At 40.5% G+C, this 23,522-nt stretch overlaps 1 protein-coding gene across 1 annotated transcript in view; it reads left to right on the top strand.

Moving 5' to 3' along the window:
* The window catches only part of LOC308286009 (choline-phosphate cytidylyltransferase A-like), a 40,565-nt gene extending 17,692 nt beyond the window's left edge, over positions 1–22,873 (top strand). The window contains 8 exon segments of the mRNA XM_080726968.1: positions 3,134–3,230; positions 7,362–7,478; positions 9,602–9,753; positions 10,686–10,764; positions 13,438–13,580; positions 18,336–18,524; positions 19,965–20,141; positions 20,143–22,873. Coding sequence (XP_080583094.1) covers positions 3,134–3,230; positions 7,362–7,478; positions 9,602–9,753; positions 10,686–10,764; positions 13,438–13,580; positions 18,336–18,524; positions 19,965–20,141; positions 20,143–20,223 — 1,035 coding nt within the window. The 3' untranslated portion in view covers positions 20,224–22,873.
* The last annotated feature ends 649 nt before the right edge of the window (positions 22,874–23,522 follow it).

The following is a 23,522-nucleotide window of genomic DNA, read 5'->3' as shown; positions in this document are numbered from 1 at the left end:
CGGAGCTTACTTAACAACGACACAGATGTCTTCCGCTTGAGTCAAAGCACGCGTGTAACAAGTTGCATGTCTTCAAACGAAACGAGTCAAGACTTATGCCCGTTTGAAGTTTGAATTTTCAAACGCTTCGTATAGCGCCCCCCTTTGGCCAATTGGAATAAGATTGGTTTCAGTGATATTTGGACTAACCCTCTACATGTTTGCCAAATGCCATGAAAGTAACACTTTGCATGTTTGATTTAGAGGCAGAATAATAATTTGCATAAAACCGCAATATGAATTGAATTATTAAAAATTAATGGTTTAACGTACAAACTTCTCACCACATAGACTGTATAGGTATTGGTCCAAAGTTCATGTGAAAAAAGTTTTGTGCACTTGACGCGAAAATCCCAGGAGGAGATAGATTTTTACTGTTTTTCATATAATTCCGAATTGTGGGAGACCTAAAGGTCAGAGGTCAAAAGTTAGAGGGTAAAAGTTGTTCGTCATGAGAGACGCATAAGTGTATACAGGTTTCATGGCTGTATGTTAAACACAGCATGAGCTATACCTGTTTCAAAGTTCGCACTTTCGAAGGCTTCCTACAGCGCCACCATTTGGCTGATTGCTATAAAAAATAATAGCACACTTCGCCACTGTAAACTGAACACATTGATGTTTTTATTTTCTTTTCTCACTAAGTATGTAGGAGTAGAAAGGAACCGAAGTTTTGAGGAGAAGTTGATATAGTATAGTATAGTATAGTATAGAAATAATGACAATATCTAAAGTGTGCTTGCCTTATAGGCGAGCCCACAATGAATGTTTAAATAGCAATTGTGCATGTTAAAGTGTGAAGATTGTGAAACTTGGACGATGCATAGCCTATAGATAGATAGCTGCTGCAATGATTGCATGAGAGCAGGGGGACGCGCCACCCGCTTCGGTGACGCGCAGACAGGGATTTATAGCGTTTTGATAATACCGTGTGGACACACATATTTTTCTACGCGGGCCCGTGTGGAGGCGTAGAGGTTTCAAAACGAAGTCAGAAACGCCCGGGGATTTTTAGGTATAGACAGGGCCACAGACAGGTGTTGTTGTCTATTTAACTGACTCTGTAATCACAGACAGGTGTTGTTGATGTGAGAGGCACACAGTTTCTTTGACTGTGTTTGTGTCTGAGAGGCTGATGTGTGTGCATTCATGTTTATTATTTTATTAGCTGAAGTATAGAACTTGGCTGCAGAATAAATGTTGTTTATGCTGAACTTTAATGTACTGTTTGGACATCAGTTTTCTTGGACACATCACATGTTCTAAACTTGATCTTGAGCATCGGCATCCAGTAGTGCCAAGTATAAGGACTTTGGCCTCTACAATCACCATTAAATCCTATTGTTGAGTATTAGGCCTTGTCCACACCAAGACCAATCAAAAGGAATTCCACCTCCCCGGGTGGACCTCTACGCCTCCACACGGCCCCGTGTAGAAAAAACCCTAACCGAAGCAGACGCAGTAGTCAAATAGGTCTATATATATTACCTGGTCGGGCTTCCTTTACGATGCGCTGTGCCCATTTCCCTCTCCATTCCATTGCGATCGATCGATTGCAATAATAGCCTAATAGGCCTACCAGTAAGACTCCCTAATCGGGAGATAAGCAACCTTTTAGGCCAAAATGTGTTGGAGCAGTGTCCAAAAATGTGTTTGAAAAACTTGGCCTGACGGTGGTGCTATATGGGAGAGATCCATGTTGATGACATGAGTGTAGACATACTGTGTAGCGATTTGCGTGATTTTAGGGCAAAATCTGTAGCAGTGTCCAAAAAATGTGTTTTGCAAGAATGGGCCTCATGGTGGCGCTAGAAGAGGGTCATGTGAGAATTGATTAATTTGGCATGGATCGGGGCAAACGGTTGCGGAGATATGAGCTGGGCAAAAGTGTGACGTGTGACGTGTGACTGACGGACGGACGGACGGACAGACGGACAGACGTCAGACGGACAGACGGACAGACAGACAGACGGACAGACAGCCGGTGGAGGTTTTGATAGTAAGTGAGCACCTTATCGATCCTGCTTATTGAGCCGTGGAAAGATATGTGAGACAACACATTCAGAACATAAAGATATGTGAGACAACACATTCAGAACATAAAGATATGTGAGACAACACATTCAGAACATAAAGATATGTGAGACAACACATTCAGAACATAAAGATATGTGAGACAACACATTCAGAACATAAAGATATGTGAGACAACACATTCAGACATAAGATATGTGAGACAACACATCAGAACATAACTGTATCTTTTGTGGCTGACCAGTGACCACCATCTATGAAGATGACATTTGACAAGAGTAACAAATATCATTAAAACAATCATTCATTAGGGCTCCATCCCTAAACAAGACAGCTGAGCTCTCTAATGTTAACATGGCGTGAATGCGCTCATAAATATGGATATTCCACAGAGACCACGGGATTCTCTCATAGCGGAGGAGGCGAGGAGCACAAGGTGACGTAAGCATGCAGGCAAAGAACTTCTCCGTTATGCTGTCCACACGGCAAAAGAAATACGCCCGGGAAAACAAAATGCACTGCAGCCGGAGTTTTGAAAACTATTGGTCTAGTCCTCCGTTTTCATGTGTTTGCATGTGTTGTGGACACCCAGGGGTGTTCGTGGCTCTGCCTCCCCGGATAACTAAAATACGGCGTCGTCTGGACGGCCCCAAATATTCCATTACTTCTATTCACTGTTGCATCCCTTTAACCCTGTGTGTCTCTCTCTCTCTCTGTCTCTCTCTCTCTCTGTCTGTCTCTCTCTCTCTGTCTCTCTCTCTCTCTCTCTCTCTCTCTCTCTCTGTCTCTCTCTCTCTCTGTCTCTCTCTCTCTCTCTCTCTCTCTCTCTCTCTCTCTCTGTCTCTCTCTCTCTCTGTCTCTCTCTCTCTCTCTCTCTGTCTCTCTCTCTCTCTCTCTCTCTCTCTCTCTCTCTCTCTCTGTCTCTCTCTCTCTCTGTCTCTCTCTCTCTCTCTCTCTCTCTCTCTCTCTCTCTCTGTCTCTCTCTCTCTCTCTCTCTCTCTCTCTCTCTCTCTCTCTGTCTCTCTCTCTCTCTCTGTCTCTCTCTCTCTCTCTCTCTCAGGGTCTGAAGCATCCTGCTCCGTTTGCAGATGAACTGGAAGCAGCAAAAGAACCTTATCTGAGAGTCAGCATGGACGAGGCTAAGAGAGGAACACCTGGTACTATAAAATATATACCTGTTACCTCTATATCTATACACCTATAACTATACCTATAATACACCTCTATACCATAAAGAACCTTATCTGAGAGTCAGCATGGACGAGGCTAAGAGAGGAACACCCTGGTACTATAAAATATATACCTGTTACCTCTATATCTATACACCTATAACTATACCTATAATACACCTCTATACCATAAAGAACCTTATCTGAGAGTCAGCATGGACGAGGCTAAGAGAGGAACACCTGGTACTATAAAATATATACCTGTTACCTCTATATCTATACACCTATAACTATACCTATAATACACCTCTATACCATAAAGAACCTTATCAGAGAGTCAGCATGGAGGAGGCTAAGAGAAGAACACCTGTTACTATAATATATATACCTGTTACCTCTATACCTACACCTACTGTATGTATCTATACACCTATCAATACTCTATACCCTAACCCTATCCCTGTACCTATACACTGTACCTACACCTATCAATACTCTAACCCTAACCATAAAGAACCTTATCAGAGAGTCAGCATGGAGGAGGCTAAGAGAGGAACACCAGGTAATATACGTATGTAAGGGATAAATACTGGCTCCGCGGGGGTTGTTCATATATAACATCCCGACGGACTGATATCAGTTCGAAAGGATGTTATATATGAACAATCCCCAAGGAGCCAGTATTTATCCCGCTTATTACCCGGCTACTAAATCAAATTAATAATTTTACTCAAAACTAAAAACTTGTTTACAGACGGCTGGAAGTGTTCCACAAGTGTTGCGCTGGGCGCGACACGGTCGCCTTGGAAAACAAGGAAGTGCTGATTATTTTTCGCTTAAATCGGTTAAATTATTTTTAAAAACATTCTTCAGAGCAACGTTTAGTTGTAAATGTCGCTGTGTGTTTGTTTTCATGGCTGACATGTTGGTTACAGCACAAGATTCACGCAGTGCAGCTTGACTGCAGCAGGTGTTCTGAGTCTTTGATTAGCAGCGGTCTGTTATAGAGCGGAGCGGTCTGTTATCCAGAAATATCAGACCTCTGATTTCAGCGCTCGACCAATCAGAATCAAGCTTTGAAACAAGCCGGGTAATAAATATATATATCCACCTCTTTCCGTGGGAGTTTGCTGGAGGCGACTGGAGATTATTTGGACCATACTTCTGGTTTAACAGCAGACATACAAGCTCACGTCGCGTCGCAGATGCAGCCCATTGTGAGCTTGTAAATCACAGTCGGCTGCGGCGCCGGAAGCTCGGTACAACGTCTGCGCAATGCACTATGGGACGTTGGAAACTCGTGGATATATATAAAGCATACATGGGCAATAGAGGATGACATTTTGATGAATTTTCACTCCTGTCCCGTCCCACTCCCGCAGAAAAAATCCTGTCCCATCCCAATCCTGGGCTAGAGTGGGGAAAAAAATCCCATCCTGTCCCACTCCTGTAAAATGACTCCTGGTCCCATCCCGCTCCTGGTCAAAATCACTCCCGTTCACATCCCGCTCCCGAAAAAAAGATAAAAAAATAAAATCGCGCAGATGTTTTTCTATTTTGATCCATATTATATTTGATATCATGTTTATTATTATATAATGTATAATCTTATAATGTTCGCAGTTCAAAGACCTCACTTTCCTGTGCAATTTATTTCTGCGAATTGATGAACTGGTCTGGGATGATTCCCGCTCCTGCCCACTCCTGTTGATTTTCATTCCTGTCCCGTCCCGATCCTGGCATTAATACAAATTTGACTCCTGTCCCACGGGAATCCCGCGGGACCCACGGGACCCACGGGAACGGGAATAAAATGTCATCCTCTAATGGGCAACAGGCGGCCCTGGGGCCACACGCGGCCCCCACCTTCACTTACTGCGGCCCACAGGTTAATATTGGTAATACTGATATATTATTGATTTCAGCTGTTATAATTCCAAGCATGACCTGCTTTAATTCCGTCAGTCAATATTAGTAGCTTAATGACTAGTATAGTAGTAATAAAATGTAATTTTTGGAGCTGTGTGAAGCACAGGCTCCCTATACGTGGCTGTGTGGGTCTGTCTGTCTGTCTGTCTGTGTGTGTGTGTGTCTGTGTGTATGTAGCCTGAACTTCCTAAACTTCGGCACGCTACTAGTCCCACAGTTTTGCCACCACACACTCGCGCCATATGTCAAATCGACCGGCTTACTCGGGAATCGTGGGCTAGTAACTTGCTAAGAGAAAGGTTCAATAGTTTAATTGATATTAATTTATTAGTGAATTAATTTTCCCCATTGACTTATAATGGGAATCGCAAAAACTCACATTCAATTATTTGTCTCTCGCAAACCATAGGGGCTAGAGTTTCAAGACTTGGAGAGGAGGTTCATAATGATTTCAAGGATTAAATAAAAAATAATTGTGTCATTTGGCCGCATGGTGGCGCCATAACACCCCACTTTACGTTTTGGCCTGTAACTCTTGAACCGTAGGTCGGAAAATTAAAAATATTTTTTCCCTGGATTCCTTGGGTCATGACGCATCTCCCCATATAGGCCACGCCCATTTGCGCCATGATAGATTTTCCGCCATCTTGAATTTTCTCCAAAACACACTTTTTGCTCCTTTTCCTACATATTTTCTTCAAATGTCACAAAAATCGGTACACATGATCCACACACACACACACACACACACACACACACACACACACACAGCTCCACTTCACACGGGTGTGATTTTTATATGTCCAATGTATTTGTATTTAGGTTCTTAAAGTTAACATGCATTTGAAATTGAATCAAAATGTTACATTTCAGGATTCCAATCAAGAAATAACAAAAACAAAATTCAGGATTTCAATTCAAAAAAAGCAAAAATAGCAGATCTACAAGCTCAAAACACATCGCAGCGCGATGTGTTTTGAGCTTGCATTTTTGCTTCTATTGTATGAGATACCAGAATGACAAAGTAGGACGTATCAATATGCAATGTGGCCCTCTGGAGTGAAGGTGTAAATATAGTGGCCCTCTGGAGTGAAGGTGGAAATATAGTGGCCCTCTGGAGTGAAGGTGGAAATATAGTGGCCCTCTGGAGTGAAGGTGGAAATATAGTGGTCCTCTGGAGTGAAGGTGGAAATATAGTGGTCCTCTGGAGTGAAGGTGGAAATATAGTGGTCCTCTGGAGTGAAGGTGGAAATATAGTGGCCCTCTGGAGTGAAGGTGGAAATATAGTGGCCCTCTGGAGTGAAGGTGGAAATATAGTGGTCCTCGCCATCATCAAAGTTGCCCACCCCTGATCCAGAATATCTATTTCCTTCGCCTATATATATATACACCTATATATATATACACCTATATATATATACACCTATATATATATACACCTAACACCCTAAGCCTATAATATAGCTAGTGTCTCTCTACCACAGCCTCCAGACCAGTGCGTGTGTATGCAGACGGTATATTAACCTCTCTCTCTTTCTTTGTGTCTCTATGTCTCTCTACCACAGCCTCCAGACCAGTGCGTGTGTATGCAGACGGTATATTAACCTCTCTCTCTTTCTTTGTGTCTCTATGTCTCTCTACCACAGCCTCCCGTCCAGTGCGTGTGTATGCAGACGGTATATTAACCTCTCTCTCTTTCTTTGTGTCTCTATGTCTCTCTACCACAGCCTCCAGACCAGTGCGTGTGTATGCAGACGGTATATTAACCTCTCTCTCTTTCTTTGTGTCTCTATGTCTCTCTACCACAGCCTCCCGTCCAGTGCGTGTGTATGCAGACGGTATATTAACCTCTCTCTCTTTCTTTGTGTCTCTATGTCTCTCTACCACAGCCTCCAGACCAGTGCGTGTGTATGCAGACGGTATATTAACCTCTCTCTCTTTCTTTGTGTCTCTATGTCTCTCTACCACAGCCTCCAGACCAGTGCGTGTGTATGCAGACGGTATATTAACCTCTCTCTCTTTCTTTGTGTCTCTATGTCTCTCTACCACAGCCTCCAGACCAGTGCGTGTCTATGCAGACGGTATATTAACCTCTCTCTCTCTCTCTCTCTCTCTCTCTCTCTCTCTCTCTCTCTCTCTCTCTCTCTCTCTCTCTCTCTCTCTCTCTCTCTCTATGTCTCTCTACCACAGCGTCCCGTCCAGTGCGTGTGTATGCAGACGGTATCTTCGATGTGTTCCATTCTGGTCACGCCAGAGCTCTGATGCAAGCCAAGTGTCTTTTCCCCAACACACACCTTATAGTGGGAGGTACACACACACACACACACACACACACACACACACACACACACACACACACACACACACACACACACACACACACACACACACACACACACCTTATAATCTATACAAAGTATATTGATTGATTGATTGAAGAATTTATTAGAAGTTTGCAATAGAAAAAAGTACAGTTTCATGACAGTACAAATCACTGGTACAAGGTCAACTAAAAGGAGATCCTAGAAAGCCAAGGCTTATTTCCACAGGAACCACACTTTAAGTATCTCATATAACATTGAAAGACAGACGGATAGAACATAGTACTTTATCTAGGATAATATCAGTTTCAAAAGCATAACATCAAATACAAAGGCAGAAAAAAGGGTGGGGGGAGCATGGGGGCTTAGTGTATTTACAAGTCACGGGTAGCAGCCGCCTGAAGGTGACTTTTCATACCGATTTTGAAGGAGGCAAGTGATTTGCTCTCCTTTAGGGCTTGTGGAAGGGCGTTCCACATGTTGATGGTATAGCAGGAGAAGAGTTAGCGCCTTGTTTAGTGTTAATTTAGCTAGGGCGCCCGAGTCTGCGACATTCGGGGTCGCCACAGCGGCCAAATCAAGTTGGGCTCCCATCGACTTTAGTGATGAAAAGTGATGAGTCATCACTTTTCAGAGTTTTGTGGGTGTTGTGGTGACCCCGAAGGTCGCCGACCTAGCTAAATCATTAGAGCATGCCCTGAGCTACATCTGTGCAAAATTTTGCACTTTTAGACTGATTAGCACGAGAAAAAAAACCCTAAGGCCTCCGACTAACATGAATACTCACCCATACGTGTATTGTTTTCTGAGGCTATTTCTAGCCCACGGAATGTTTTTTGTGCAAAACAAATGCCTGCAATGGATTCAGCATCATGACAAACCCCTAGCTAGACCCCTCAGATCCTCCTTAAATACCCCGAAAAATAATCTTTTTCTGGGTATTTTCCTCCTGTATAGAAAGTCAATGGGAGCCCATGTTTCAGGCATTAAGGGGTTAATAATAAAAAATGCTCAATGGATATCACTGGTCATCCTCTTGAATCCTTAAGAGGTGACCCCAAGCTACAAGAATCAGTTGAGAAAAAAACTTTCACAGGCGAATCCACGTTCACCCCCATTTTTCCCGGACTATTATTATAGGATGTATAATATATATTATGTATTAATGTATATAAAGTGAATATAATATGTTTTATTTACAGTGTGCAGTGACTCTTTAATAATAAGTACAAAGGGTTATTATAGGATGTTTAATATATATTATGTATTAAGTTATGTAATAATGTATAATATATATTATGTATTAATGCATGTAATAATGTATAATATATATTATGTATTAAGTTATGTAATAATGTATAATATATATTATGTATTAAGTTATGTAATAATGTATAATATATATTATGTATTAATGCATGTAATAATGTATAATATATATTATGTATTAAGTTATGTAATAATGTATAATATATATTATGTATTAATGCATGTAATAATGTATATTATATATTATGTATTAATGCATGTAATAATGTATAATATATATTATGTATTAATGCATGTAATAATGTATATTATATATTATGTATTAATGCATGTAATAATGTATAATATATATTATGTATTAATGCATGTAATAATGTATAATATATATTATGTATTAATGCATGTAATAATGTATAATATATATTATGTATTAATGCATGTAATAATGTATAATATATATTATGTATTAATGCATGTAATAATGTATAATATATATTATGTATTAATGCATGTAATAATGTATAATATATATTATGTATTAATGCATGTAATAATGTATAATATATATTATGTATTAATGCATGTAATAATGTATATTATATATCATGTATAAATGTATATAAAATGTATATAATGTTTTCCAGTGTGCAGTGACTCATTGACTCATAAGTACAAAGGGTTATTATAATATAAAGTACAGTATAAATGTATGTAATGTATAATATATATAATGTTTGATTGACAGTGTGCAGTGACGCTCTGACTCATAAGTACAAAGAGTTATTATAGTATAAAGTACAGTATTAATGTATAATATATATTATAATATTTGATTGACAGTGTGCAGTGACTCGTTGACTCATAAGTACAAAGGCTTCACGGTGATGAACGAGGACGAACGCTACGACGCTGTCAGTCACTGTCGCTACGTTGACGAGGTGGTCCGAGACGCCCCCTGGACCCTGACCCCTGACTTCCTCACCAAGCACCGGGTAAGACCTTAAGACCCCCTAACCCTAACCCTAACACCCTAACCCCAACCCTAAGACCCTAACACCCATAAGACTAACACCCTGGACCTGTCAGTCACTGTCGCTACGTTGACGAGGTGGTCCGAGACGCCCCCTGGACCCTGACTCCTGACTTCCTCACTAAGCACCGGGTAAGACCCTAAAACACTGACCCTATGACCCCTAAGACCCCTAAGACCCTAACCCCTGACTAACACCCTGGACCTGTCAGTCACTGTCGCTACGTTGACGAGGTGGTCCGAGACGCCCCCTGGACCCTGACTCCAGACTTCCTCACCAAGCACCGGGTAAGACCCTGACCCTAAGACCCCTAAGACCCTAAGACACTAATACTAACCCCAGACCTCCTCACCAAGCACTGGGTAAGACCTTAAGACCCCTGACCCTAACACCACCTCAATAACAGAACAGATGTAATTATTAACACTTAAAACATTGTACCATATACGTGTCCACAGATAGACTTTGTGGCTCATGATGACATCATAATAACATGGTTACTATGGTTACAGATAGACTTCGTAGCTCATGATGACATCATAATGATGTATATGTATATGACCATATATGGTTACATATACATCATGATGACATCATAATGATGTATATGTATATGACCATATATGGTTACAGATAGACTTCGTAGCTCATGATGACATCATAATGATGTATATGTATATGACCATATATGGTTACAGATAGACTTCGTAGCTCATGATGACATCATAATGATGTATATGTATATGACCATATATGGTTACAGATAGACTTCGTAGCTCATGATGACATCATAATGATGTATATGTATATGACCATATATGGTTACAGATAGACTTCGTAGCTCATGATGACATCATAATGATGTATATGTATATGACCATATATGGTTACAGATAGACTTCGTAGCTCATGATGACATCCCGTACTCCTCAGCAGGAAGTGATGATGTCTACAAGCACATCAAGGATGCAGGTAGGTTGCCTAGCAACACCCCCCCCCCCCCCCCCCCCCCCCCCCCCACACACACACACACACACACACACACACACACACACACACACACACACACACACACACACGCACACACACGCACACACACACACACACACACACACACACACACACACACACACACACAAGCTCAGGAGTAGAGAAACCGACATTAGAGCACGAAGGGTTCCCAAAGGGTTCCCAAAGGGTTCCCAGTTAGAATCCGGGTTCCCCTGAGTTAATGTCAAAGAGTCCTTGGGCAAGACTCTGAACCCCTAGTTGCTCCAGGTGAGCAGGTTGGTGCCTTGCATGGTTTCCTCTGACATCACTGTATGAATGTGTGCGTGAATGGGTGAATGTAATGCACAATCTATGTAAAGCGCTTTGGATAAAAGCGCTATATAAATGCACCATTTACCATTTACCATTTACCACACACACATCAAGTGAATGATAATATTACCAGAAAACTTTGATCATATGATGCAAAACGCATCACTGATGATGCAAAATGCATCACTAGTACATGCTGAAATACTAAAATATCAAAAAAACAAATTGAACACAAAACATAACTAAATAAGTCCCAAACAACAATAAAATAAGATGGGGTTGTCCCAGAGGTGAAGTGGCCCTTTAATATTTGACAGTTTGTCCAGTCCTGTCCAATATTCCACTAATCAAATACTTTGAGGTCAAATAATTCGAATACTAAAAATCACTATTTGTGAATGTCCTACCATACAGTATGTACTGTATGTATCATAGTATGTATGTACTATTGATTGATTGATTGAAGAATTTATTAGAAGTTTGCAATAGAAAAAAGTACAGTTTCATGACAGTACAAATCACTGGTACAAGGTCAACTAAAAGGAGATCCTAGAAAGCCGAGGCTCATTTCCACAGGAACCACACTTTAAGTATCTCATATAACATTGAAAGACAGACGGATAGAACATAGTACTTTATCTAGGATAAGCCATACAGTACCATACAGTATGTATGTATCATAGTATGTATGTACATTGTACATACATACTATAGATAGAGTATACCTACCATACCTACCTTACAGTATGTATGTATCATAGTATGTATGTACATTGTACATACATACTATACATAGAGTATACCTACCATACCTACCTTACAGTATGTATGTATCATAGTATGTACTATACTGTACCATACAGTATGTACAGTATGTACTATACTGTACCTTACAGTATGTGACAGTATGTTATGGAGGGGTTTCAGTTGGCCTTAAACGACCTCTGACCTTTACTGCCTGTATGACCCCTGCTGCACTCTGGAGTCACCTTTAACACACAGCCTTAAATAAGGACCTTATTTTAACTTGGTGGTTCCATTTGTACCCTCTATTCTGAGAGCAGGGTCCATGTGGTTCCATTTGTACCCTCTATTCTGAGAGCAGGGTCCATGTGGTTCCATTTGTACCCTCTATTCTGAGAGCAGGGTCCATGTGGTTCCATTTGTACCCTCTATTCTGAGAGCAGGGTCCATGTGGTTCCATTTGTACCCTCTATTCTGAGAGCAGGGTCCATGTGATTCCATTTGTACCCTCTATTCTGAGAGCAGGGTCCATGTGGTTCCATTTGTACCCTCTATTCTGAGAGCAGGGTCCATGTGGTTCCATTTGTACCCTCTATTCTGAGAGCAGGTTCCATTTGTACCCTCTACTGAGTCTCTCTCTCTCTCTGAGGGTCCCTGGACCACCCTTTGCATATTTAACCCTGCTGTGCTGCTGTGTTAATTGCGACCGTCAGGTCGCAGTTACTATCAAAACCTCGACCAGCTGTCCGTCAGTCAGTCTGTCAGTCTGTCACACGTCACACTTTTGCCCTGCTCATATCTCCGCAACCGTTGCCCCGATCCATGCCAAGTTTTGCACACACACTCCTTGCAAGCCAATTTCTCACATCGCCCTCTTCTAGCGCCACCGTGAGGCCAAATCTTGCAAAACACATTTTTGGACACTGCTCCTACAGATTTTGCCCTATAATCACGCAAATCGGTACACAATATGTCTACACTCATGTCATCAACATGGATCTGTCCCATTTAGCGCCACCATCAGGCCGATTTCTTTCATACACATTTTTGGACACTGCTCCTACAGATTTTGCTCTCAAATCACGCTGCGACCTGACGGTCGCTTATCTCCTGATTAGGGAGTCCAACTGGTATATCTATATTAATGTAATATGTTTAATATTTATATATATATACTTGTATATACTTACTGTTTGTTTAGATTTACTGTTTTCTTTTCTTTTTTTCCCCCTTCTCTTTACATATCTACTGCATAGTACTGTGTTCTATTTGTCTGTCATTCAATGTTATATGAGATACTTAAATGGTTTCCTGTTGAAATAAGCTTAGTCTTTTCATGGATCTCCTTTTAGTAGACCTTGTACCAGTGAACTGTACCGTCATGAATCTGTACATTTTCCTATGCAAACTTCTAATAAAGCCTTCAATCAATCAATCAATATACAGTATCTGCAATAATTTATGTTTAATATATATGTGTATTAATGTGATATGTTTAATATTTATATACAGTATCTGCATTAATTTATGTTTAATATATACAGTATGTGTATTAATATAAACCTTGTTGTGCTGCAGGAATGTTCGCTCCCACCCAGCGAACGGAAGGCATCTCCACCTCTGACATCATCACCAGGATCGTACGAGATTACGATGTTTACGTCCGACGCAACCTGCAGCGAGGCTACACCGCGAAGGAGCTAAACGTTAGCTACATTAATGTAAGTATATTATATATACACTACTGTATATTACTGTCACTATTTAACACTGTTACTGAACACACACTCTATAGCAATGATTACTGTCACAATATAGAGCTATTTAACACTGTTACTGAACACACACTCTATAGCAATGATTACTGTCACAATATAGAGCTATTTAACACTGTTACTGAACACACACTCTATAGCAATGATTACTGTCACAATATAGAGCTATTTAACACTGTTACTGAACACACACTCTATAGCAATGATTACTGTCACTATATAGAGCTATTTGACACTGTTACTGAACACACACTCTATAGCAATGATTACTGTCACAATATAGAGCTATTTAACACTGTTACTGAACACACACTCTATAGCAATGATTACTGTCACAATATAGAGCTATTTAACACTGTTACTGAACAAACACTCTATAGCAATGATTACTGTCACAATATAGAGCTGTTTAACACTGTTACTGAACAAACACTCTATAGCAATGATTACTGTCACAATATAGAGCTATTTAACACTGTTACTGAACAAACACTCTATAGCAATGATTACTGTCACAATATAGAGCTATTTAACACTGTTACTGAACAAACACTCTATAGCAATGATTACTGTCACAATATAGAGCTGTTTAACACTGTTACTGAACACTCTATAGCAATGATTACTGTCACAATATAGAGCTATTTAACACTGTTACTGAACACTCTATAGCAATGATTACTGTCACAATATAGAGCTGTTTAACACTGTTACTGAACACTCTATAGCAATGATTACTGTCACAATATAGAGCTATTTAACACTGTTACTGAACACACACTCTATAGCAATGATTACTGTCACAATATAGAGCTATTTAACACTGTTACTGAACAAACACTCTATAGCAATGATTACTGTCACAATATAGAGCTATTTAACACTGTTACTGAACAAACACTCTATAGCAATGATTACTGTCACAATATAGAGCTATTTAACACTGTTACTGAACAAACACTCTATAGCAATGATTACTGTCACAATATAGAGCTATTTAACACTGTTACTGAACACTCTCTAGCAGTGATTACTAAGGGATTATAGAAGAGTTAAATACCACGTTTAGGTGTTATATAACTTGATAAACACACTAAGGCCAGAGGTGACCTTTAAATGTATTAGCTGTAATGTAAAACTATGTACCATGTTATTTATAAATAACATGTATTAACTGTAATGTTAAACTATGTACCTTACTATTTATAAATAACATGTATTAGCTGTAATGCTAAACTATGTACCATACTATTTATAAACAGGCCCCATGGTGTAATATTAGATGTCCTTCATACCAAAATGTTTTAGTTTGCTGTAAGTAAAGGATGGAGCTCGTTATTTTTTATTGATAATGAGCACCTTATCAATCCTGCTTATTGATCCAGGCTTTTATCAGACCACTGTTGAGAGTTTTCTAATGTTTTGTGGAAAGACATGAGATGATAATTCTGAACAGACAACAGACATATAGACATATACAGACGGACATATTCTTTCATTGGCCAGTTGTTGTGACTGTGAGTTTGTTGCTGACCACCATCTATGAAGTTGGCAATTGACAAAAGTAACAAATATTATCATTAAATATCATTAAAACAATCATTCATTAGTGTGCAATAAGTGTTAAATAGCTTTATATTATGAATAGTACAGTAATAATGTCTTGGATGGCCTCTTGTCTTGATTGTTTAACATGACATCATGGGCCGCTATGCTGGATAACAAGCTTGATAAGCCCAAAGCTTATTGATACCAGGTACTCAATACATGTGTTATGGGGTTATGGAGCTACCCTTGTTTAGGCTCCATCCTAGCTGTATGTGATATCTAACCCTTGTTAAGGCTTCATCCCTAGCTGTAAGTGGTATCTAAGACATGTTAAAAGCTCTTGTTTAGGGCTCCATCCTAGCTGATGTCTAAGACATGTTAAAAGCTCTTGTTTAGGGCTCCATCCTAGCTGTAAGTGATGTCTAAATCATGTTAAAAGCTCTTGTTTAGGCTCCATCCTAGCTGTAAGTGATGTCTAAATCATGTTAAAAGCTCTTGTTTAGGCTCCATTCTAGCTGTAAGTGATGTCTAAAACATGTTAAAAGCTCTTGTTTAGGCTCCATCCTAGCTGGAAGTGATGTCTAAAACATGTTAAAAGCTCTTGTTTAGGGCTCCATCCTAGCTGGAAGTGATGTCTAAATCATGCTAAAAGCTCTTGTTTAGGCTCCATCCTAGCTGATGTCTAAGACATGTTAAAAGCTCTTGTTTAGGCTCCATCCTAGCTGGAAGTGATGTCTAAATCATGCTAAAAGCTCTTGTTTAGGGCTCCATCCTAGCTGGAAGTGATGTCTAAGACATGTTAAAAGCTCTTGTTTAGGGCTCCATCCTAGCTGATGTCTAAATCATGCTAAAAGCTCTTGTTTAGGCTCCATCCTAGCTGGAAGTGATGTCTAAATCATGCTAAAAGCTCTTGTTTAGGCTCCATCCTAGCTGGAAGTGATGTCTATACATGTTAAAAGCTCTAGATTCAGATTAATCATTGCTATGGAGCACAAAGCTTTTATCTCCGGACCCCAAAGAGAAATGGTTTCAACGTCCCATTAGTCTGACCTAGAGTTAGGGTTAGGTTTAGGCATAGTTTTACTGAGGTTAGGGTAAGGGTTAGGTTAACATTCACCAGGTTAGCATTCATCAGGGTGGGACTAATGAAACGTCTTACTACCGGGGTGGCAGAGCTCAGGGGAAGAGAAACCGACATTAGAGCACGAAGGGTTCCCAGTTGGATCCCGGGCTCCCCCAGAGTTAGTGTGGAAGAGTCCTTGAGCAAGACTCTGAACCCCTAACTGCTCCTGATGAGCAGGTTGGTGTTAATTATCAAGACTCTGAACCCCTAACTGCTCCTGATGAGCAGGTTGGTGTTAATTATCAAGACTCTGAACCCCTAACTGCTCTGATGAGCAGGTTGGTGTTAATTATCAAGACTCTGAACCCCTAACTGCTCCTGATGAGCAGGTTGGTGTTAATTATCAAGACTCTGAACCCCTAACTGCTCCTGATGAGCAGGTTGGTGCCCTAACTGTATGAATGTGTGTGAATGGTGCACAATCTATGTAAAGCGCCTTGGATAAAAGCGCTGTATAAATGCACCATTTACCATTTTATATAATGTTGGAATAACGCTATGCGCCCAAGAGTAATCAACAAGCTTGTAGACCTGCTGTTTTCACTACTTCTTGTGAAATACTTTAGAACATTGATGTGATGAAAAGTTTTGATTCATTTGTTTAAACTTTCTCTCTTTTTTCCTTACATGTTTTGAAATCATAAATATATACTTGTACTTGTAGGAAACAGAAACAGGGAGATATTTAATATAAACCTTATGAATGAGTGCAGGGTCTTCCTTCTTACTGTCCATACTAAACATACCTGCTAATATAATATGTTAGGAAAGTGCCCCCTCTTGTGACAAAGCTGAGGTACTACATATACTTCACTGTGTATAGCAGTGACTTTTCATTTGTAGTATTTTTTTGTCTTCAACAACTAACTACTCTCTCCCTTCTTTCTACACATGTGCCTTAGAAAGTATTCATTCTTTCTACACATGTGCCTTAGAAAGTATTCATTCTTTCTACACATGTGCCTTAGAAAATATTCATTCTTTCTACACACAGCACATGTGTTTCATAGAAGCATCGTTTTTGTTTGCTCTACGTTTCCTCATCTTGTTCATCACAAAATTAGGAAACTTGACAAAAAAGGTTAACACTGAGTCCAGTGTTAACCTTTCACACATCAGACTGAGGACCCCCAGGATTAATGTTTAATGATGTTTAATAACGTTTAATGATGTTTAACACTTTTAGTGACATTATCTTTCTAATTATTTGTACTAGCCCTTACCCGTTCAAAGATATGAGCTCCGAAATGATGTCCAGTGTGTGGGTTATGAGATGTGCACTGTGCACACAGTATATGAAGGATGGAAAGTAACTTTAACTGGTGCTTGCATGATAATATGTAGGAGCATCAATGTAAGAAATACCCGTTTCGTTTAATGGCTACAGAGATACTGTGTACCGATCTGCATGATTTTTGGACAAAATCTGTAACGGGGCCAGACACTGAGGAGAAACGCTGTGACAGACACTCACTCAGACAGACATTTGGAAAATGATATGTTTGATAGTGTGTGCTGCATTCCCTGCGCTTTATTTTGAAGAGCCCCGGAAGCCACAGTCGTGTCCATGTTGTGGTAATTCACCAACTCTGGAAGTCAGACCAGGTTGTTTTCTTTCATGTGGAAATAAAAGACTTTCTTTGCAGCAGCAATGAATAGAAACCTATGGAGATGACACTCTTCCTGATGATGGCAGCCCAGTTAATGATGTCATAATATCTTATATCTCACCAGAAGTACAACCACGGTTAAGAGGAAGGTTCGAGACGTATACGAGAAGAGTAAAGAGTTTAATGATGTCATAATATCTTCTGTCTCAACAGGAGAAGAAGTATAACCTCCAGGAACGAGTGGACAAGGTGAAGAAGGTTCGTGACGTAGAGGAGAAGAGTTTAATGATGTCATAATATCTTCTATCTCCTCAGGAGAAGAAATACAACCTCCAGGAACGAGTGGACAAGGTGAAGAAGAAGGTTCGTGACGTAGAGGAGAAGAGTTTAATGATGTCATAATATCTTCTGTCTCAACAGGAGAAGAAGTATAACCTCCAGGAGAGAGTGGACAAGGTGAAGAAGAAGGTTCGTGACGTAGAGGAGAAGAGCAAAGAGTTCGTGCAGAAGGTGGAGGAGAAGAGCATCGATCTGATCCAGAAGTGGGAAGAGAAATCCAGAGAATTCATCGGGAACTTCCTGCAGATGTTCGGCCCGGAGGGGGCGCTGGTGCGCAGATATTTATGTTTACACTGTTTCTTTAAGCCCCTCCCCCCTGTCTGAAGCCCCTCCCCCCCATGTGTGACGCAGGCAAGTAGGCTCTCCTGTGATTGGTTGAAACGGGCAGCACAGCAGCCTTGAGTGAACTGTGATTGGTTGAAACCAACGAGTGAAGTGTTTGCATGGTGTGCAGCGCGCATATCCATCAGAGGGGGGGCGCAATACCCACGCCCCCCTCTATCCATATTATATACCTTTCTAAAATGGCTGGTTCCATTCCTTGATTCTGAACCGGCTGGTTTCCCTTAATTGCTGTGGTATATGAGACTATAACCCACACCTTGAATCAGTTTATATCAAACCCAGGTGTGTTATTTCTTTCCACAGTGCACCAATTATCTGCACCTGTGTTGTTGGCAAAACAGCTGGGGACTACTTTCTTGTAGCTGGGGACTACTTTCTTGTAGCTGGGGACTTCTTTCTTGTAGCTGGGGACAACTTTCTTGTAGCTGGGGACAACTTTCTTGTAGCTGGGGACTACTTTCTTGTAGCTGGGGACAACTTTCTTGTAGCTGGGGACAACTTTCTTGTAGCTGGGGACTACTTTCTTGTAGCTGGGGACTACTTTCTTGTAGCTGGGGACTTCTTTCTTGTAGCTGGGGACTACTTTCTTGTAGCTGGGGACTACTTTCTTGTAGCTGGGGACTACTTTCTTGTAGCTGGGGACTACTTTCTTGCAGAGCAGACCCTGTAGTGAATTATTAGTGAAATAGAACAGCTTTAATTGGTACATGTCTATGATTTTCATGTTGCCATATTGTAACCGTTATAGAAAAGCAATAAGCCACGCAAGGCATGTTGTTACCTGTATTTTATAACAGCTGAGAGGTGACCACATGCCTCGCGTGGCTTATTGCTTCAAGACCAAGTTGTCAAGGTGAGGTGAGGCGCTGTGAGCTAAAATACACTGATCTACAAGTTTTCAAGGTGAGGTGAGGCGCTGTGAGCTAAAATACACTGATCTACAAGTTGTCAAGGTGATTGTGGGCTTGCAGTGTTGCAGTTTGTGGTGTTGTATGTTGCTTTCCGGTTGCCTTTTATGGTGTTACTGTAGATGTGCTGTGGAAATATGCAAATGAGGGTGGCAGAGAATGCTTCTGTCACACCTGTGATCTCTACTTAACAGTTCCTCTCATGAATTACGCTTAATTCCTAAAAAAACAAATTTCCCTTGTGGATAATAAAGACATCTAGAGTTCTAGAGTTCTAGAGTGACCTTCTGGTTTCCCCGGAAATAATCTGTGACCAATAAGCTAGCGAACAGCGCCACCCAGTGTCAAAATAAGGAAAGGTCGTCAAACTCGTCGGTGGCGGCCTGGACTGTTGTTAAATTCATAAGTAAATGGTCTCTCTCTCCTATAGTAACCCATGCTCTCTCTCTCCTAACAGAAACACATGTTAAAAGAGGGGCGTGGTCGTATGCTGCAGGCTATCAGTCCCAGACAGTCTCCAGACAGCAGTCCGGCGAGGGAGGAGGAGCTAGAGCCTGGCTCCTCCCCCTCCAGAAGCCCCTCCCCCTCCTCCTACCGCCTGCCCTTCTTCACCAAGACCTCCCCTCCCCCCTCCCCCCGCCCCCCCCCCCCACCACCACCACAGAGGAAGACCAGAGCCAATCAGCGAAGACGACGACAAAGATGATGAAGACTAGGACCTCTGAGCACCAGGATGTCATTGGTCTGAAGACTAGGATGTCTTTAGTCTTAAGACTAGATTATCTCTAGTCTTAAGACTAGGATGTATTTAGTCTTAAGACTAGGATGTATTTAGTTTTAAGACTAGGATGTCTTTAGTCTGAAGACTAGATTATCTCTAGTCTTAAGACTAGATTATCTTTAGTCTTAAGACTAGGATGTATTATAGTCTGAAGACTGGTTTATCTTTAGTTTTAAGACTAGGATGTATTTAGTTTTAAGACTAGGATGTCTTTAGTCTTAAGACTAAAGACATCCTAGTCTTAAGACTAGATTATCTCTAGTCTTAAGACTAGGATGTATTTAGTTTTAAGACTAGGATGTCTTTAGTCTTAAGACTAGATTATCTCTAGTCTTAAGACTAGGATGTATTTAGTTTTAAGACTAGGATGTCTTTAGTCTTAAGACTAGATTATCTCTAGTCTTAAGACTAGGACCTCTGAGCACCAGGATGTCATCGGTCTGAAGACTGGATTATCTTTAGTCTGAAGACTAGGATGTTTTATAGTCTTAAGACTAGGATGTTTTATAGTCTTAAAGGAGTAGTTCACCCCCAAAATGACTTTTTTTCTATTGATTACTCATGCCATGGAAACTAGAGTTCAATAATATGTTTTAGTTTTTGTCACATTCCAAAGACAACATTTTGATTTGAGTAAATTTACCCCCATTGATTCCGGATGGGGACCGTTTCGAAACGGGTCCCCATCCGGAAGGAATGGGGGTAAGTTTATTGTTATCACATTTTTGTCTTAGGAATGCGACAGAAAACAAAAAAAATATTATTGAACTCTAGTTTCCATGGCATGAGTAATCAATAGAAAAAAAGTCATTTTGGGGGTGAACTACTCCTTTAAGACTAAGATGTCCTTAATCTTAAAACTAGTTTAATCTTAAGACTAGAATGTCCTTAGTCTTAAGACTAGTTTGTCTTTAGTCTTAAAGGACAACTTTGTTTTTTTACAACAAGGGTTCATATTTTAGATCGTAATTAGAGAAAAGTAAAGATGAGTGTTAAAATGTTTTCATTTAATTCTTTCTATCGTTTTAGCACGTTTAGCGATGTCTATTTAGACACAATAAGACAGTGATTTATTTACAGTAACACTACCAGCCTCCATAAGTCACATCTGACCATGAAAGATTGCGGTGCATCTTGGAAATGGGCTTATTGTGTCTAAAAAGACATATTTAGCCACTTGCATGCATGCCCCCAACCACTGAAATCATAATCATTAAACTCGCTAAAACAATAGAAAACGTTAAATGACAGTAATTTTAACACTCATCTTTTCTTTTCTCTAAGTACAATCTAAAATATGAACCCTTGTTGTAACAAAACAAAGTTGTCCTTTAAGGCCAGATGTCTTTATTTTAACCCCCTGTCACGGAGGGCCAACAGTTAGTCTACAAACCTTTTAATTTTTAGTTTCAAGGACCCCCTAGTTTTGTTTGCATTAGGGTCAGGGACCCCCTTAACTCAGAGAGGGTACACATGGAACCAAATGGACCCTTACGGGTCCAAGAGTTAAATTATTACTTAATTTACTAGAAGTCTAGAAGGCAAACGTTGCTTAAGGTTTTCCTGTTTTATCTCTGCTAACCTTAAACCTTATCCTGACTGGCCGTCCCTCATCCTGACTGGCCGTCCCTCATCCTGACTGGCCGTCCCTCATCCTGACTGGCCGTCCCTCATCCTGACTGGCCGTCCCTCATCCTGACTGGCCGTCCCTCATCCTGCGTTCACTCATTCCTTCCACAGTTTGAGGACTTCAGCAGAAAGGCAGCGAGTATGAGAAGTTGGCCCTGATCATTTTCTGATCGGGGCCAATCAGTGACTGCGTTTCAACTGCTGTCCGCACAACAAGTGAAAAGCTTCCCCTGATTGGTCCATGTGTAGATGGTGACTTACTGTTGATGCTTGCTGCGGCATTTTCAAAACAACAATGGCTGCCCTCGCGATGCAACAAGTGTAACAGTTAACACTCTAACCATAAAACAAGCAATAAGTGCAGTTATTTCAGAGTTGGAATCAATTACAACAATTAAAAAGGAACACGGGGGATGCGTAGTGGAGTTTATCGGCTGAAAAGACGTGTTTGTTTGCCGTTCTTCCGACTGGCTGAGAGATGTTTTGCTACGCTGATTGTTTAGAGGAGTCTGTCTGTCAAGGCAAGTACTCCCGCCCACTTTTCAAGCTGCCAATAGGCAGAAGTCCAGACTCATGTTGTGGGAAGGAGGGAGTGAGTGAACGGCCAGGCCATCTCCTAACCTTACCCAACGACAACAACGTGTTCTAAAGGTTTGGATGTGAGAGGATAAATGTGATCACATGATGATTCCATGGCTCAAATGATGAATAAATAATAAATAATAGTCCTTGACGTGAAACAGGCTGAAAACCACTATAGAAACATTTATACAATATTATTATGTACAGCTTCTATAGCTTAGAGCAGGGGTTCTCAACCTTTTCAGGCCGCGACCCCCAAAATACTCATATTTAAACTGGGGACCCCCAAAATACTCTTATTTAAACTGGGGACCCCCCCCCCACCCTGACAAGCACTAAGAGTTACATGTTGTGTAACATGGTTCTATTGTGAAAATAGCAGATCTACATGCTCACAACGTTGTGAGCATGTAGATCTGCTATTTTCACCATGTCTTCCTCTAAAATCAATGTTTAATTTGTCATATTAGAGGTATTAAAAAGTCCTCACATTGTCGCTTTAGAAATGTGCAGATACCCTCTATACACTTAAAGGACAACTTTGTTTTTTTACAACAAGGGTTCATATTTTAGGGTTCTTAGTCATTTATAGAGAAAAGAAAAGTTGGGTGTTAAAATGTTTTCATTTACTGCTTTCTTTTCCCCCGGTTGGGGTCATGCATACAAGTGGCTAAATATGTATTTTTTGACACAATAAGCCCATTCCCAAGATGCACCGCAACATTCATGGTCAGATGTGACTTATGTGTAAATAGTAACAAATACATTGCTGGCTTATTGTGTCTAAAAAGACATATTTAGCCACTTGTACACATGCCCCCAACACATGCCCCCACCCACTGAAATCAAAACAATAAAAAGCAGTGCATGAAAACATTTTAACTGATTACAATCTAAAATATGAACCCTTGTTGTAAAAAAACAAACTTATCCTTCTTTACCGTTGAGTGAGAAAACAATGTTGCACATTAAGTCAATCATCTGGGGACCCAGCAAAATAATGTGGGGACCCCCCCGGGGGTC

This window comes from Nannobrachium achirus (genome assembly GCF_963921795.1).
Source record: "Nannobrachium achirus genome assembly, chromosome: 5".
In the NCBI taxonomy this organism is placed as follows: Eukaryota; Metazoa; Chordata; class Actinopteri; order Myctophiformes; family Myctophidae; genus Nannobrachium; species Nannobrachium achirus.
This window is presented reverse-complemented; position numbering and strand designations above follow the sequence as displayed.